The sequence below is a fragment of the Pleurotus ostreatus genome (assembly GCF_014466165.1).
Source record: "Pleurotus ostreatus strain PC9 chromosome Unknown scaffold_3, whole genome shotgun sequence".
NCBI classification, from domain to species: domain Eukaryota; kingdom Fungi; phylum Basidiomycota; class Agaricomycetes; order Agaricales; family Pleurotaceae; genus Pleurotus; species Pleurotus ostreatus.
Genome location: NW_023503158.1, coordinates 3,252,820 through 3,270,782, shown reverse-complemented (window position 1 = coordinate 3,270,782; position 17,963 = coordinate 3,252,820). Strand labels below are relative to the sequence as shown.

The 17,963-nt window shown below is 51.4% G+C and overlaps 6 protein-coding genes across 6 annotated transcripts; 3 read left to right on the top strand and 3 right to left on the bottom strand.

Moving 5' to 3' along the window:
* Positions 1–1,163: 1,163 nt before the first annotated feature.
* On the top strand, positions 1,164–3,265 carry PC9H_005716 (uncharacterized protein; the record flags this gene model as incomplete). The annotated part of the gene is made up of 12 exons (XM_036775276.1): positions 1,164–1,344; positions 1,391–1,499; positions 1,562–1,579; positions 1,634–1,822; positions 1,871–2,135; positions 2,187–2,304; positions 2,356–2,533; positions 2,590–2,612; positions 2,669–2,750; positions 2,806–2,931; positions 2,986–3,129; positions 3,184–3,265. The coding sequence occupies 12 exons, from the start codon at positions 1,164–1,166 to the stop codon at positions 3,263–3,265; spliced, it is 1,515 nt and encodes a 504-aa protein (XP_036633778.1).
* Positions 3,266–3,844: 579 nt separating this feature from the next.
* On the bottom strand, positions 3,845–5,695 carry PC9H_005715 (uncharacterized protein; the record flags this gene model as incomplete). Its single annotated transcript, XM_036775275.1, has 9 exons — positions 3,845–3,959; positions 4,003–4,038; positions 4,090–4,982; positions 5,034–5,074; positions 5,131–5,182; positions 5,231–5,260; positions 5,308–5,386; positions 5,445–5,500; positions 5,651–5,695. 9 exons carry the CDS (start codon positions 5,693–5,695, stop codon positions 3,845–3,847), a joined length of 1,347 nt encoding a protein of 448 aa, XP_036633777.1.
* A 2,210-nt stretch (positions 5,696–7,905) lies between these two features.
* PC9H_005714 (uncharacterized protein) lies at positions 7,906–9,287 on the top strand (the record flags this gene model as incomplete). The annotated part of the gene is made up of 8 exons (XM_036775274.1): positions 7,906–7,957; positions 8,059–8,174; positions 8,235–8,305; positions 8,370–8,491; positions 8,544–8,624; positions 8,679–8,987; positions 9,048–9,208; positions 9,261–9,287. 8 exons carry the CDS (start codon positions 7,906–7,908, stop codon positions 9,285–9,287), a joined length of 939 nt encoding a protein of 312 aa, XP_036633776.1.
* Positions 9,288–11,000: 1,713 nt separating this feature from the next.
* Positions 11,001–11,973, bottom strand: PC9H_005713 (uncharacterized protein; the record flags this gene model as incomplete). The annotated part of the gene is made up of 2 exons (XM_036775273.1): positions 11,001–11,371; positions 11,430–11,973. The coding sequence occupies 2 exons, from the start codon at positions 11,971–11,973 to the stop codon at positions 11,001–11,003; spliced, it is 915 nt and encodes a 304-aa protein (XP_036633775.1).
* A 1,116-nt stretch (positions 11,974–13,089) lies between these two features.
* PC9H_005712 (uncharacterized protein) lies at positions 13,090–15,226 on the top strand (the record flags this gene model as incomplete). The annotated part of the gene is made up of 9 exons (XM_036775272.1): positions 13,090–13,545; positions 13,597–13,708; positions 13,892–13,996; positions 14,060–14,122; positions 14,186–14,283; positions 14,334–14,492; positions 14,564–14,707; positions 14,787–14,989; positions 15,055–15,226. The coding sequence occupies 9 exons, from the start codon at positions 13,090–13,092 to the stop codon at positions 15,224–15,226; spliced, it is 1,512 nt and encodes a 503-aa protein (XP_036633774.1).
* A 1,004-nt stretch (positions 15,227–16,230) lies between these two features.
* On the bottom strand, positions 16,231–17,310 carry PC9H_005711 (uncharacterized protein; the record flags this gene model as incomplete). Its single annotated transcript, XM_036775271.1, has 5 exons — positions 16,231–16,870; positions 16,939–17,025; positions 17,081–17,137; positions 17,203–17,238; positions 17,300–17,310. The coding sequence occupies 5 exons, from the start codon at positions 17,308–17,310 to the stop codon at positions 16,231–16,233; spliced, it is 831 nt and encodes a 276-aa protein (XP_036633773.1).
* Positions 17,311–17,963: the final 653 nt, after the last annotated feature.

Genomic DNA, 17,963 nt, shown 5'->3' with positions numbered 1-17,963 from the left:
ACTTAATTCGAGTTTAACAGACATGATCGCTGGTTGTGACCAGGAATCCTTAGCTATCCAACACGCCTGATCGTAAACCTCAACCGGCATTTGTTCATCAATGTGAATGGCCCCCAGCTCAGCCACAGCATGTATTTGCGAAGCACACAGCCCTCCACTGATCATATATGGGGTATCCAACCCCAGTAATTGTCCTTGACCGCCACTGAGTCGTCGTCGTTTCACTTTGCGAAGCCACTTCTCTGCCGCCATTAGATCCAAACCGGTTAGCTCTAAGCCTGATACTGCCCCTCTACGAATGGTTGATTTGTACACATATCGCTCCGTCCAATTTTGTAAGTCTCTGGAAATTTAATATTCAATCTGATGTAACCAGTGTCAACTACTAGAGACTTTTGGTGCATTCGATTTGGCACTATTATCCACGTAATTCAATGGGATGGTGTTTACGCTGAACTGAGAACCACACCATCAACGGGATTTCGAACGGGACAATCACAATCCGCAAGACTCCGAGTGCTCTCCTGTGCTTCGGTACGCAGCGGGCAGTGACATCAACAGGCGATGTCACCTGCAAGGTCATGTTGTTGATGCACCATATGCTTTGCTGATCATCAACCTAGAAGCAAAGCGAAATCCACGATCTGTTACCACGCAAAAGGTCCACTACTCCTCGCCATCGGTGAATATTAGAACTCCAAACGGTCCGCCTCAAGCAAGAACCTCCCACATCAGGTGTACGGGCAAACACCAAGTGATCGTCGAGGCGGCTTGAGCCTATCGCTTTCTCATGATGTCGTCAGGAAAGCCTCGTCGAGTTTCCGCGATAGGTTCTGAATATGTAGGGTGAGTGAATTAACCTACATGCGGGACAAGGCCCACGATCTGATGCCAGTCAATATAAGTTCGCTGCCGCTCTTCGAGCTTCATTCGTGAACAATACGCCCTAAGGAAGACCAACCTACACCTTGCCCATGCCGAGTTGATATCGAAGACACACCGTGGTACGATATTCGTTGATAGCGAGATGGCCGCATCTTCGACACGAAATTGAAACCGCAAATGGTATGTCGAACACTACTCCATGTGGCTCATTGAAGCCTTGGCAAGATGCGACGTATATATGGGCGAAGAGTGTAAACTGTTCAGGTTGCCCCTTCTCGATGTCTGATATCTGGCTCATCTCTTTTGTGCTTATACTAGCTCTCGTTGGCCTGATGCGATGGGGCAGGACCAAATTGCCCTTTCCTCCAGGTCCACGCGGATATCCAATCATCGGCAACTTATTGGATATGCCCTCTGAACTCCAGTGGGAGAAGTATTCTGAATGGTCTAAGAAATATGGTAAGCCGCGTGGTCTACCTTTGAGGGCTCGCTAACGTTGTCATAGGCTCTGATATCATCTATCTCAATGTTTTGGGGAACTCAATTGTCGTGCTCAACTCCTACAAAGCCGTAAACGACCTCCTCTCGGTGCGCTCGTCGCTTTACTCGGATAGGTAAAGCTAGAAGCTCTTGTTACACAAGTTGCGAGCACTCACGTAATGTTGAGACCCGTTAGCACCATGTTAAACGAACTGTGGGTACATTGAAAAATGGCGCTGAAATGCATGCTGAACCGTGTTTGTTCCAGTCTAGGTTGGGGGCGGATGATGAGCTTCATGCCCTACGGTGAAAAATGGCGCACACACCGTCGTGCATTTTGGCAAGAATTCAATCCAAAAAATGCACCTGATCATCAACCAACGCAACTCCGGTACTCTCGAGATCTTCTTCGACGACTACTGAAGGAACCCCAGAGGTTTCTTCATCACATCGACCAGTAAGCCCATCGCTGCGTAACTTTGATCTTAGCTTACATCGAGGCGAGTACTCTGTCGGCGAGCATCATTGCTCTTGTTTATGGCTTAGATGTCAAGCCTGAACATGATCCCAATGTCGAACGTGCCGAAAAAGCACTTGTACAATTGCAAGAAGCTAGCATCTCAGGAAGTTTCGTGGTTGATCTCCTTCCATTCCTGAAGTATATTCCAAGCTGGATGCCGGGGGGCGGCTTCAAGGCCTACGCAGAGAGGGTGCGGCCCGATACCATCGCTATGCGAGAGATGCCATATGAAGAAGGTTGCGGCCTCTTGGTGAGTGCACTGACAATTCCCGTTAATCGCGATCTTCTGATGATCCCCCAGCGCGAAGGTAAGGGGAACTCTTGTGTTATATCACGCAGTTTGGCCCGGGGCGGATACAGTATCGATAGTCACCCCGATCGAGAGCTTATCAAAAATGTGGCATGGATAGCTTATGCGGGTGCGTATAGATCTTTCTCGATAAACTTGCAGTTCAGGACGGGAGGACTAGGTGGTGCCGAAACGTCTCGTTCAGTAGTCTCTACATTCGTCGCAGCGATGCTCCTTTATCCAGAAGTGCAAAGGAAAGGTCAAAATGAGCTAGACAGCTATCTTGGTTCACGACTCCCTGTGTTTGAAGACCTTCCACATTTACCATATGTCCATGCTATCATGTTGGAAGCCCTGAGGTCTGTTCTTTGCCCTTTTTTCTCATTTCATTGTTTACCGCTGACATGAATGCCAGGTGGCAGTCTGTGGGGCCTTTAGGTAAGTCAACCCTTCTTCTTCTATCTAGGTCTCTTTCTTAATGATTATACTCTCAGGTGTAGCGCACCGACTTACAATGGACGATGAGTACAAGGGATATTTCATTCCCAAAGGATCAACTGTTTTCGTCAATGTTTGGTGAGCCTGTGATAGCAAATACCTCTTGAAGAAGCGACCCTCAATCACCTTTCAGGGCCCTCTTGAGAGACGAAGAATGTCACCCGGACCCTGATACCTTCAATCCCGAGCGATTTCTCAAGGATGGCAAACTTAATCCGAAGACTCTTGACTCCAACCCCAATTTCGGATTTGGGCGGAGGTTCGTGAAGGATTACCATCCGACATGGCGGTATTCGTCTTGACCTTTGCGTAGGATATGCCCTGGTCGGTTCTTTGCTATGGACTCTATTTTGATCTCTGTCGCGTCGACTCTGTTCTGTTTCGACATCACTAAAGCGAAGGACGCAGGAGGTCGAGATATCGAACCCGATATTCGATACGCTCCTGCATCATCAAGGTGTGTCCTAGAAGAGGGTTTGTATGTGTCAAGCTAATGCGCCAATGCCAATAGACAGGTACTCCCATTCGAATGCTCAATCAAACCCCGTTCTGCCCAGGCCGCGACACTGATCCTCAATTCCGAGCTTGTGTGAAGGATCTACGACAAACTCATGTATTATGTAGGGCACAACCTGACAGTACTCATGCACAACTCTGGTATGATTGTGAAAGGAGTAGAGAACGGGAGATGTCTACTAGTGCAATACAGAGCCCTTTGTCTTCAAACATGATCGTGAAGCGGAGGGGTGGTGGCGAGATATGTTCTATAGCGCGACTCGGGGTCGGAGGTGGATCGCGGGGTACTGCTGAAGAGGATAGGTTCGTGAAGATAAGAGGGATGTCCTTTAGTCGCTGTACAGTGATGGCGCCATTCCGAAGATCGAGGAGACCTCGGTGGGATCGTGGCCGGGATCAGCTGAATAACCGGCCACGAGCCATCCTCGTTGCAGCAGGCAATGAAGAGGGTTTCTGGGGGAAGCGAGTGCGTGGAGATATTCATTGATATCGAGCATGCATTGAAGAATGTATTGAAAGGCCCTCCAATGACGGAATCAAGACGTTGTTACTTACGTACTCGAAATGTTGAATTAACCGGACGTCAAGGATAAATATGACTTCACAGCTCAAATCCGACTGCAATTCAACGTCGAAGTACAGGACTACATATCACTCTACGCTTCCGCGGTCGCATCACCGAGAACCCGTTCTACAAGCGCGCCAGATTCGACGGGAAGAATTAGCCAATCATTTGCCATGGTTCCGTTGGCGGCATCCTGGGTGAAAATTCTGTAAGTAACAGAATCAGGGAGTATTGGGGACGGCCGCTTACATCCATTCCTCCATCTGCTCCTGCTGAGTTTGTTGCCTGTGATACAAGGCGTCAGTTGATACTCAAAGGAAGCAGAGTCAAACGTACTGTTGTTGCTGCATCCAAATCTGCACAAAGGGATCCACATACTGGGGAATAGTTTGAAATACAGTGGTGGGATCAATAGGCTGGCGGGCGGGAGGGTTTTTTTGCTTCGGAGGATTCTTTGGCGGAGCGGCGGGCTTGGGCGGCTGCTTGGGCGGAGCGGGGGCCTTGGGTGGTGTCTTGGGAGGAGAGGCAGGCTTTGGCGGCTGCTTTGGCGGGGCGGCAGGCTTGGGAGGATTCTTGGGAGGGGAGGCAGGTTTAGGTGGAGTCTTGGGAGGAGAGGCGGGTTTTGGAGGGGTCTTAGGAGGGGAGGCAGGCTTGGGCGGTTGCTTGGGCGGTGCGGCGGGCTTTTGGGGAGCCTTTGGAGGCGCGGCGGGCTTAGGAGGAGCCTTAGGAGGAGGAGTGGGAGCCTTAGGAGGAGGAGCGGGAGCCTTAGGAGGAGGGGCTGGCTTGGGGGCACTGCGGCTACCTCCACCTCCACCACGACCTCCCTTGCGCGCCACCAATCGAGCGTAGTGGAGGAAGTCATCGATATCTCGGTCCTCTAGATCGTCGTAGTCCCGTTCCTCGAAGTCCTCGTAATCCCTGTCTTCAAATTCTTCGTAATCCCTCCCTTCGAGCTCGTCGTAGTCTCTCTCCTCGAAGTCATTCTCATCCCGTTCGTCGAGATATTCCCGAGCGTGCACCAGGTCGTAGACACTGGTATCTGCACCAACGTCGCGAGTGGTAAGATCGCCCAAGTCGCGAGTCTTGATGATGTCGTATACACTAGTGTCGGCCCCTGCGTCTCGTACAACCAAGTCGTCGAAGTCCCCGAGATCCCTTTGAACCGGGTGCGCCAGGACGGTGCTCGCCACGAGGCCAAGAAAGACGAAGGTAGAGGTGATCATGTTGATCTAAAAGTCGAACGGTTAGCCATTGGCGTGTGATCGCAGTCAGCGATGCACTGACTTTGTTGGTTTAAGTGTGAAGTGTTGTAAGTATTTAGCTAGAGATTGGATAATGTAAGTAGGTTTTGCGATAGAGGGAGATGGAAGTGCTCACCGTCCAGCACTGAAGAGACCTGCTCTGAGGAATACTCGACGAATCCGACCGGCTTTTATAGCACTCAGCATCCGAAGCACCCGCAACGAAGGCAATGAACCCGAGACGAGTACGGCTTGATGTCAACGGTCTGGAAATTTTTAGAATCGACGGTTTCGTGTGTGCCGGATATTCGACATGGGGCATGCTGTTGATGAGGAATAGCGTCCAAAGTGCCTGTGTGTAACAAGGTTCAAGGCATGAGATGCCCGCAGCACTGAGCACGATCTCCATGGGAGGACCATGCCCGGAGTGGCGATAGTTTGCCGTCTCACCAGTGACCATCAAACGGTTGGTACTTGATGTCTGTGGTAGCTGTCTCCCAATCAACCTAGGAAGTAAACATCGAAGTCAGCGTAGCTAGGGACAAAGGGACGACACTGCCGAGTCACGAACGCAGTACAGGAGCGAAACACGATGTTTGCGTTCGAACATTGCATCCGTTTTCCAGCGTCTGGAGATGGAAACGGTTTCAACGTACGAGCGCGCCGATTGCCATCATTCTTGCCGTGCTATTTGCGTCCATGATGGATGGATGGCGAAAGGGACTTCCGAGAGTGCCCATTCCACAACTCCCCTTGAGAGCAAGCAAGAGTGTGTGCCTACCCGAGTCCTGTGTAAGGACCTTGAGCGGTTCATACCGGCCCGCTGAACGTGACGTAGCCACGTGCCAAACTCGCTTTCCTTGGGCGCTTCAACCCATCTTGTTGCCCAACCACCAACCGACTGCGACTGCCAACATACTGAATCGCTGACGATCGACGGGGCTGCTGGAGAAACTGTGACTGCGACGATATATACAGCCGGGCGACGACGCGTGATCTTTGAAGCCCACAACTCGAGATGCATCAAACGATCCCGTCTCGGGACACGTTGATATCAATAGCTCCGCGCTTCGTGACTCCTTTTGCAAATAGACGGGCTACATCTGTAGCGCAGCGTACGACGTGTGATGGGACTGTCCTACGATCCCTTAATCGCAACCCTTCAATATAAATCCTTCTTCAGTGCTTCAATGATTCTACGCGATTCGGGTACGAGTCCTTCAATTGGTAACTGACGAATTTAACATCGATGTCTAGGACGCCTCATTGGCAGCTCCAACCGTAAAGGCGGTCGCACTTCGGCAAGGAATCATTAAAGCAACTCACCCTATGCTGAGCACGTCCTCCCTCTCGGTGACGCGATCAGATCATCGTCTAATACAAACGCAAGGCTTTTTCCCATTGCGCTTATCTGATATTCAATTCTGTTCTGTTCATCAACATCAACACAGCTGCCATAGATGAGAACGCCGCCAACCTTAATATCACAATTTCATACATAGTATCTCACCGTCGATAAGACGAGAGCGTAATTCTGGCATGATCAGATACTGATGGTCACCGTCGAAGCTGGCTTGGGTGGGTCTTAAGCTTGAGAGTCTGGACGACCCACAATACACGATCCTGTTCCTGTCATAACCTTTTGTGTTCTTTTACATTCATTATTGTGAGTACTCCTCATTGTAATACGTGATCAATGTGGTAATTGTGCCGTCAGATATCCTACGGAAGAACATTAGTATAGTAAATACGCCCGCGACCTATGTCTACTCGGAATCATCGACGCTACCTCGGTAGCTTCCATCGGAGTGTGTACAGCGATGCTCAATGGAACCTCATTGTCTCCGCCACTGAACCTTGTGTGTACGTTGAGCAAGACCATTGTAGCCTTGTTACTTGCTTAGCAAATATACTCAGAGGCATATCCGCATCAGAACCTCCTAGCCCTCGCCCTCTTCCTCGGCCATTACCACACCCTCCCTCATCAAGGCGGCGATCGATTCTATCATTCTCTCCTCGACGCGAGAGACGCATTCGTCCCCTCCCCGCTCGGCCACTACCAAAACCCCCAGTCCCAGCCAAAGATGCCGCTCCAAAATTGATTTCCGCCAAAACGCTGGCAAGCGGAGACTTATCCCCTCCACCTGTTCCACCTAAAGATAGACACAGGAGCTTTGCACTCCCATCATGTAAGGCTCGATATAACCTTACCACTTACATCTCTCAATTGTACTCCCTCAGTCTTAGCACCGACAACGAACAATACACCTCCTCCGTCAGTCTGAGCCCATTGTATTCCGTTTCGTTCACTCATTAGAATCAGAATACGGTATCCTCCTCGCCGTCTTTCTCGCAGTATCAGCTTATCACCCTTTCGCCGAGTCCTCCGACTCGCGAAACACATACGCCCACTTTTCCCAGTCCAATCTCCTAAGCGATGATCGCATCAAGGAGCCTTCCTTTCTCTGATAACACGCTGCATGTGTATATACTAATTGATCCTGTCCGTTGTAGGCGAATATTCTTCTCCTCCTTTGTCAAGTGACAATGTTGCTTCCATCCTTCGCTAAGTTCCCTCTGGAATGTTGATATGCTCCAGCCACCACAACTTGATAGTGCCGATCAGGCAGTGTGGCACACCTGCGCTTTGTTTAGGTTGATAATTTTGGTTGCATCATTGTGCAGGCGCTTCCCATCTATTCCCAGCTCCAGACAAGCATGGCGACATGTCATTGGATCATGGGCAAGGCTCGGTACCTGTATAGACTTTCCGTCTATAACCAGCCATGTCGAATGATGCCCGAGACAGTGGTCTCGAATCTCCCCCACGCTTGTATATATACATAAATGTTTTTCTCCGATAGCGGTTTGCCAACCTCTTTATTCTCCTTCCGTATCGCCCGCCTTTACGATGGCTGGAGGTGCCGCCGTCGATAATACGTTGGGTGCTCTGCTGGTCTCGAGTGAGCACCTCGATTTGCTGTTGTTCCGTCCAGGGCGTCTACTCACCATATCTGGTTTTAGCTTTCGTATCTTGCATGTACGTACATGCGGTTCACAACAGGTCGGCGCCTTAGCGATTTGGCTATTCGCACTATCAGGTTGTTTGGCGTAACGACGCTCCAACTATATCTCTATACGCTGCAGTGGAGATCAGATAGCAAGTGGACGAGGGGATTGGTGAGTCTACTACACCGAGTCCATGCGGAGAGGTGGCTGATGCCGTGCGTTGGCACGAAGGCCATTGGTATTTGGCTGATGGACGGAATAGCAAGCGCGTTCCAATGCCATACGATGTACTTCTACTTAATGTGCGTACAATTTCATTGTTCCTGTTCGAGAACTGCCAGTGACACCCGGGGTTCAATCGCCAAGATCGCAATTTGGGGCGACGGAAGGGCCTACCATCGGTGTATGGAGCCTTTGTTCGATGAGCATGATGGAGACGTTGATAGCAGCGCCAGTGGAGTTCTTCTATGCGGCCCGCATCTGGAAGCGTGCGTAGCTGCCTGTCCTCCCCTTGCACGTATTGACTTCATCGTATTCCAGTGGGCCGTGAAGTACGATTTGGACGACACATTGCTGCCTCGATCGTTGCTCTCATCATAGCTCACGCCTCCCTCTGCTTCCGTGCGTATACATCAACTCTAATCATCTCAATTCGATTTGCTTACAACCCGACAGTATTTTCCGCCAAGCTCATTCAAAATCCCGAAATGTACACTTGGCAAGGAAAATTCTACGACCAGGTCGTCATATCCGGCCTTGTTTTATCGGCAATCGCTGACCTCTTCATCTCTGTGACTATGATATACATCATGCGCTCCTTTAACACCACCATCTCCAGCTCCAAGGCCCTCGTTAATAGCATAATCCGACGATCCATTGAAAGCGGCACCATAACCTCCATCGGTATTATCGCTGTCATGGTGACTTTCGTTACAATGCCGACGAATATGATCTCCTTTGCGTTGCTATTCCTCCTGCCCAAATGTATGCCATTTTCACGTTCTTCTTGAGGTCCTCATGATCTCTCACACTCGCTGTTTGCAGTGTATTCCAATTCGATGCTCGCCATGTTGAATCGTCGGCAATCGAGCTCAGGCGTTACGGTCAACTGTGGATTCGACCATCAGCACGCTAGCCGTGACATGATTGGAAGCATACATTTCGCTGCCTCAGAGAAGGTCGCAGCTATATCCGGCTCAGAGAGCGTGAGTCCCATCGAAGTGCGGACGAAGCGATGTTGATGATCATGCACTCTAGACGTTATACAGCGCCGAACATTCATGAGTGGAACTCTGCCTCCGCTTAACACTTGGCTATTTATTTATTCAATCGTGATTCAAGCTGAGACGTTGCCCGTTTCGACCGCCACCTTTGTATGATGATCAACATTACTCATATACTCAGATCTCCTTTCGGGCCGAGGGATGTATACAAGAGTAACTGACGGGGCGCAAGGACTCGCACCGCAGCGAACTCCGTCTCGAGGCCCGACTACTTATTCATATGTATAGAACTCAGAGAGGACGACCACAATGTAGCACAGTCATGCATATTGCTATCATATAGCCTTGTTACAATCGAGAGTGATAGGAAGGAAGGGTTTCCAGCGAATCAACCGTGGCCCGCGCAGAAGTCAGATTAGGTGAGGTTCGCCCTCCGTCTGAGGGGGGCGCGGGCAAGGCTCTCGCTTCTTCAGCAACATCGACAGGTTGCCCCTCTCCCCCTGCGACACTCACACTGGTTTCTACAGACCGCCGTACCCCAAAGAAGATTTGGGCACACTTATCTCTTGCCCTCTGAGGTGACTGCACTCCCAGAAAGGGGATGAGCGTTGTCGTCGACGCGAGAGACCTAGTTGTTGCGCCACCAAGTACCTGGACAGTAGGGTTAGAATTTTCGCGTGTAGCGAGCTAATTAAGAATAGAAGAGATCCACCGACTTTGGGTAGTTTCTTGCGTAGTTTCAATTTCTTGAGGAGTCTCCAGGCTATGTATGCCGCGAACATGAAAACTCCAGAGCCCAAGGTCGCACTGAGTATTTCAATCGTTCTCCTGTCACTTTTAGGGGCTAAGTCATTTTGGAATCAAGTACCGAAACAATCTGCTTACCTGTTCTCGGAGGACACGATTTGCGTGATGATGGACGTATCTGTCTGGGTCATAATTACGGTGGTTGTGCTAGCACTACTAGTGTGTGTTATTCCAGAGAAGGTATCAATAAGCCAGTAATGTTGTGGGGCAACTCACAGATCTGCATTGACGTCGGTGGAAGTTGTCAAAGAGGGACTATTGGTGATCTAAATCCCTTCCTCGTTCTATTAACTACAATGGACGCACAACGGGATTCGCTTGGGGCCGGGGCCTAGATGAATATACTCGTCACGATTGTGCCATCTAATGAGATCTCGCCTACCGCGACGAGGGGCTTGCGTGGACATAAACAGAATAGTATATCGAAGGAACGGAGGAATTTAGTCTGAATGAGCATGCGGGGTACCCGTATATGAGGAGGTGGTGTGCGCACTGGTGTCCACGCCCGAGAAATCCAACCTCTGTTGGGTTCATCGCATCGACTTACACTGATCACGGAACAGATCCCAAGCAGCACGAGCATGAGGGTTTAGTGACAAATATCTTCTGATGCTAGAGATCCCGTCTCCTTTCTCTGGCTTTCATCGGTCTGATCGGAGTACATCAGCCAGTTCGTCGAGACAGAAGAATTCGGGTATGTCGGAGACGGGGCCTTGAGAGTCAAGCCTGAGGTTCGAATTGTACAGTAACGATGATGGGACTCTAGGAGGGCGAAATAGTATACACCTGGAAACTGATATATATATAGTAGAATAAAAGCTTTGTGGTCAGACATATGTAACACCGAAAAGACCGATCACAAACTGCTGGCACAGAAAGAATGTGCTGTGGCCCTCACTGACGTGGAGGATAGCCTTCTACATGAACAAAGTATCTATCGATGTTTTGTTTTATATCTACGTTGATCTTAGCGCTGCCCGGAGGATAGAGAAATCGGAGAAGACTCCATGCGGATCGCGTCGAGTAAACCGAGCAGCCTAAGGCTTGGAAATACGTGTTCGTACGACCGTGACTCCGTTTGTCCAGGAAATGTAAGCGTCAACCTTTCGAAAGACCCGGTCTCGTGGAGATTCAGAAGGAACTCCTCGAAGGTGTGCAAAAGGTCAACATCAGGCTCTCTGCTGTGGATGTATTTGTGCAGGACGAGCTCGAGGTGTTTGATACTTGAAGAGGCAGTAAACGTGTCGATGGTATCGATGCAAGAAGGTAGACCATCCCAATAATTTTCGGATATAAGGCAGAGATTCTCTACGTGCAGAATCTTGCTACTGCTTTGGGCTGTAAGCCATAGGGACTTTCAATTCTGAGCTCAAGAAAATTGTAGGTTACGACGCACCCTCTTCAACTGTATGGATAACCAATGTCTTAAATGAAACGGGCAGACAGGTAGAAAGTGCCTCGAAATCGTCAACATCAGAGAAGAGAGTTTGTAGACTTGGCATTTGAATTCTTTCGGGTACGAGGGGAAGGTTCATTGAGCAGGTAGCTCTAAGCTCCTTCAAAGCAGACATGATCGTTGGTATGCTGTCCGCAGGGGGACTCGACGAAGGGTAACAGTCAATAAACATGACTGTTAAGGACTGTAGAGTTTGGGCCCCCGCAGCGAGAACGTCCAGGAATTCGTCGGTAGTGACGGAATATTTCTGAAGATGGAGGGTTGTGATCGGTAACTGTGGGAGCGCGAAAGAAATGGCGGCGAGGGGGAAAGAGGAACAATCCGCGTAATTGAGATTCGGAAACGACGAGATCAACGACGTAGTGTGCTCCTCGTCGAACCACCCAGACGTCGTCCAGAAGTGCAATTCGTCCCGAGCATCAGGTTCGGTTATATACAGAGCAGTTCGGCGGACGTGAGGTCGAAGATGTGGTGAGGTGATCATGAAGCAGCGGAAGGCACGAGTGTAGTCGGCGTCGCCGCGTATGTTGACAGTCTTGAAAATGGAGGGGAGACATAGGTCGTGCCAGGCATTGCATGTCAGTGAGCAGTTTCGGAGGGTGTCCTTGTCGTGTCCCAATGCGTTTAGAATGAGAGATACAATTGCCAGTGGTACCCTTGAACTTGCGGTCGCCGCTGATTTCATCGTAGCTACTAGCGATGGTGTCGATCGACGACGATAGCCTCTGTGGTTGACATCAGAAAGCAGGATTCCAAGAGAGTAGGAATATCGCGTGTGTTTTCCAAAACTACTGTCCGAGAGCACCAACGCCTACAGGACAGAGAAACTCACTTCAATATAATGGTCAACCAGGAACAATGTTGAGCGTCAGTTTGGGCGCTACTGAAGTTGCGGACTTCAACATGACTAAATTCACTTTCTCCGCCAGAATTAATTCTTCCCAATGATCAGGATAGACTCGGACGCCTGAGGTACACCTGCTTTCAAAGTCTGAAATCTGCGATACATCGAGGTGACCGCAGGTACTAGAGATCAGGGCCTCACTTATGTGTCGTCTGCTGGAAAGCTTTTGTACGCGCGTCGGGTCGCGACCTTCTATGTCGTTGATTCCTCATATAGCCTCATCGCCTAAACGACTCCCCAGCCTCTCACAACGGGCACCTGCATTCTCGATGGCTCTATATAGCATAACATCGACAAACGCCAGTCATATCATTCGACGACACGAAGTGGTCATCTCCTCGGAAGGACAACGCACCATTGATACAGATCTCACATTGTGCGAGCCTGCTCATCAGTGGCGCTCACTTCGCGGAGATTGGCGCCACTTTGCACGACTAGGCCATGTCCCTGCCCCTTCAGCTCCACGCTATCCTGGCGATCCTTCGCTGCGCGTGCGGCGTTAGTCGCCAACAACATAAGCATGGCGGTCATCGACGCTAGATACGCGGCCACGCCTCGAATCACCCAGCCACATTCGTGCGCAACCCACGATGAGTATCATCCATATATTAAAATGCACCTTCCTCGCAACTTCAACGAGTAAAAAGGGTGCGCGACCACTTCGACCACCCGGACGACCGCCGCAGACCCGTCACAATGCCCTCCGCCCTCCTCCTCGCCCCCGTTCTCCTCGCCGCGTTCGTTGTCCACCGCGTCTTCCTGAAGCGCTCACCCCTCGCGCACATCCCCGGGCCCCCCTCCTCCTCCTTCATCTACGGCAACCTCCCCCAGCTCCTCCTCCCCCACACATACGGCACCTTCGAGTTCTCATGGCAGACCACGTTCGGGGGCCTCTACCGCATCAAAGGCCCCTTCGCCTCCGATCGCCTCGTCATCTCCGACCCCGCGGCGCTGAAAGCCGTCATGAGCGACACGCAGACGTGGCGGCGCAGCGACCAGCAGCAGTACAGCGTGGACATGCTGATCGGCAAGAAGGCCGTGTTCTACATCGAGGGCGAGGAGCACAAGCGGGTGCGGAATGTGATGAACGCCGCGTTCGCTCCCGTGGTTATCAGAGGGCTGCCTCCCGTCTTTAAAGGGATCGCGGAGAAGGTGGGCCGTGCGGAAAGATCTATGGACGTTCTCATTAACCTTTGTGACTAGATCGCTAACCGGTGGGAGGACATGTTGGTCTCTGGCGCGAAGCTTGACGCGAGCGGCGCGATGGACATTTATCCTTCATTGCACGACGCCACGCTCGATGCTGTCGGTGAAGGTAATTCATTTTACTCGACTTACTTCTGTGGATGTAATATACTCACTGGGGCTAGGCGCTATGGGTTACGAATTCCATTCCCTCGAGAACAGCGACAGCGAATTAGGAGCAAGCCACCGGAACATCATGTACGTTAGAATCCATCAGCGCTCCTTCCCTGCTAATTTGTGTCCCTTCCTTTAGCGCCCTATCCGGTGTCCGTTCTCCCTTCCACATCCTCGTCGATGCGATCGTACCATACATATCGCCCACCTTACTATCGCTCGCCCTCAAGCTCCCAACCCCCGCGTTCAAAGTCCTGCAGAAGAACAAGGAACTATCCAAGGCAGTCAGCTCCGAACTGATCGCCAGCCAACAGGAAATCGTCAGGATCGGCGCTGAGGGGAGGCGAGATGTCACCTACGCGCTTGGCACGTTATTTCCTCCTCCTTACACTGACTGGCTCTAACGCTGTTTGACGACGTTGATTGCTCATAGTGAAAGCCAACGCGTCGTCCAAGTTAGGACACCAGATGAGCGACGAAGAGATGGCCCAGCAGATTCCTTCTCTGATGATCGCTGGGCAGGATACTACTGTCCGTCGTCCTTGCACTCAGCGTCCAACTGTGCTCATTCATCATCGTAGGGAAACACCCTATCCTGGGCCATCTACCGCCTAGCCTCATCCCCCGAGCTCCAAGAGAAAATCCGCGCCGAAGTCGTCGAAGCATGCGAGTCGTCTCCCGGCGGCGATATAAGCTTGACCACCATCGAAGGCATGGTCTGGCTCAACGCATTCCTGAAGGTACGGCCCCTCGTATCTACCCGCCTTGGACAGTGCTGACTCGGAGTGCGCGCGCCGTCACCGACGTCCAGGAAACCCTCCGCTTACACCCCGGTCTCCCGATGTCTGACCGCATCGCGTCAACGGACGCAGTCATCCCCGTCTCGCAGCCCATCACCACCTCCACCGGCGAGACAATAACAGAAGTGAGAGTACCAAAAGGAACGCACGTCCACGTCGCCACCGCCTCAGCGAACAGGCGAGTAAATTCCCCTGCCCCCTACCCCCTTCCCCTCCCCCCCCACCCAGTTGCAGTTCCCCTCCATCGATGCTGATAACACGAACTTGTGTGGTAGATTGGCGTATGTATGGGGCCCGGATGCGCACGAGTTCAAGCCCGAACGGTGGATCGAGCCGTCGAAGTGGGCAGGGAACCGCGCTGCGTCGAACTTCGGCCCGTACGCGAACTTGTCCACGTTTTTCGGCGGTGCGCGCGTGTGCATTGGTTGGCGATTCGCGTACGTTCTCTCGCTGATCGCTCTTCTCATCCGCGTGGCGATGGCTAACCCTTCCATGTGCACAGCGTCACCGAGCTGCAGATCCTCTTCACCGAGCTCGTGCGCCGCTTCAAATTCGCGCTCCCGCCGCCCGAGACGTCGCCCGAGCTGCAGGTCCGCATGAGCGTCGCGGTCAACATGATCCCCGTCGTCAAGAACGGGAAACCGAGCCTGCCGGTAATCGTAGAGGCCGTATGAATAGCAATATCCTAACATATTATCCATTAACCTGCAGGTGTTGACGTACGTCTGATATTCACTATGTTTGGTGTTATCAAAACACGAGTTTTACTTTGTGATACAATATAATATCTGACATCAGCATGGGGTATGGTATCGTCGTCGTCGTCCGATTCGTGATATCGCGCGAACGGCCGTTGACTCTTGAGATCTTGAGACCTAAGGCCTGTACTTACATTGCATCCCTTCTGGAACGACGATGGGTGCAAAACAGGGAGAGACGACCACAATCCGCCAGGGCACTTGACACACCGAAACCGCAAGGGTCCGACGTCCGACGTCCAGCACTGACGACACTCCTACCCGGTATCCATTTCCTACCCGGTATCCATTACCCATGCTGACGCAGCGTAGGGCCCCGTGCTTCCATAGAGGCCAGTAAAGTGGACGTACAGAGACGAGATGCGCTGTGGCTCAGGCCTCAGGTGCAGTGGGGACTTTCAGCCTCCGCCTCCTCTCCTCGCCATGCCAACTCTCGAGAGGGAGCAATGGAGTAGGGGAGAGACGTACCGGATTTGAGATTCGCGAGTCACTACTGCGCTACATAAATGCACAAGGCCTCAGAGCTCTTTCTCCCAGAGCCCCCCGTTCTCGTCCATAACGCCAACTCAACCTCTAACTATCCAATCCGAGCCAGGGCGCTCAGATAGCACACCGATCTTAATGATTTTGATTGGTGTACGTGCAAGTAAACATCCTTGTCAACCTGTTACCTTCGTCATTGTTTCTGGTCTCTTCGAGGTAATTTAATCTCGGACTCGACATATGTGGCACACAGCTCCATTTCCGAGAAGATCTAGCTGCGAGTCTACAGCTGTGCACATATACGTGGCCTAAAGTAGATGAATATTCCGATCGAATGTAGTCTATAATTAAGATATCTTGGCGGCAAGTGATACTAACGAGAGACTCACCGTGATTACACATCATAGATCTGGGCGTTTGCCGAAAGTCAACTCAACTTATTCAGTTCGGCCATATCCAGCGCCTTCGAACGAACGGTACGAAGGCAGGGTTGCAACTGAAGAAATATCAGTCCAGGCAGCAGAAGACGTCGTCCGCGCGCAAGCGGGAGGCGATGGTAGTCCCGCGGTTCCTTGCGACCGCGCAGACTCGTAAGCCGCTGTGTCAGCAAAAGGATCGTCTGGCGTCGGCGTTGTTGCCCCTCCCTCAGCATGATCATTATCGGATGATCGGTACGAAGGAGGAGTCGAAGTCGACCCAGCATGACTCGAGGTCGAACTGTGGATCGTTCGCGCTTCGGCGGGAGTCCGGGCGGGCGCGATAACTTCTCGCTCTCCGGACATCCCACCATTGCTTGCCAAGCGGTGACTTGTCAGCGAGACCATGCCATGCTCTTCTATGCCGGTAAATGGGGAGGAAGTAGGTACCTCTCGCTCCTGGCCATACCGAAAGCCGGGAGATGGCGCAGGCGAAAGCAACGAACCTGGGCCCCCGATAATCCGGGCGTAGCTCTCACCAGTCGTCGATTTCACTCGCCGTGCTTTGGCGTTCATGATGACTCGATAGCCGAGATACAATGCCACCATACTAAGCACGGAAGCGAGTGTACCGGCGAGTGTTTGGGTGGTTCGCTTGTCACTGGGAGATGATTAATACTGGGTACATACATGTATCACGGGTTGGATTTTCGTCTCGAATTTGCTGACCTTGCTTGGGAAGATACAAGCTGCGACACAAGTGATTCTTCTGGAGCGGCGGACGCGGACGCTGTGACACGTTGGGTGACGGTAGTGCTGGGGATAGTTTCAACTAAATAAGACATGCCTCTATTCAGCAAGATCGGCTTACGAGCTAACAGAATCCACCTGGGTAACAACGGTTGTCTTCGGCCGACGAGAACGAGAACTGTGACGAGGACAAAAGTAGTTAGCTACCCAATATATACCTCCTATGATATACTGGACACTCACGTAACAGTTGACGTCGCCTCATCGATGTCCGCAGTACTATCCAGTCAACAGATTATATTCTCTCGTTTAGCAAATCCTTTGTCAGAGGCTCACGTACGGCGTTGACATATTGGCGCGCCGGTATGTGCTAAGTCTGAAAAATGCGGCTTCAGCGTTCTGAGTACTCCGCGCAGCACTGACCGAAGTAGTGACATCAGTGCTTACATCAAGAGAATTCCCTGCGCAAAATGTCTGGAGTAGTTCAGATGCGATGGGGGTAGCAGCGGGGAAGATGTACTACTTCAGGCGACCTCGCGTTGTATATAAGGGAAAGCGGTGACACGGAATACCACACCACATCGACATCAACACTGTTGGTCGCTAGTTGAGTACTTGGGACCATGATACGAACATTGAGTTGGACTCGCAGGCCGCAGGTCTCGGACCACGAGTGTTCGCCAGCTCCACATGGTGTTTCTTTTCATGATAACAGGTGTGTTCCTGCAAGAGACATTCGATGATGGGGCAGTCGAGTTGTTCTGGCGTCTTCACTCACAGCTGAGGCTTTGTAAAGTGATCCGCGACGGTCGAATTAGAGGAATCGATCGGTAAGTGTATACGCCGACGTAGAGTTATTCCAGCCCAAACCGAGATCTTCTAAGGGTACTACTGGTGCGTGAGATCGTCTCACTAGTACTTCAAAGCTTTAAGTTGCGAGGTGTCGAGTCCGTGTAGCCGTAGAGCGCTAATTTCGAGTCTGTTGACTGGATACTGTCGATTTG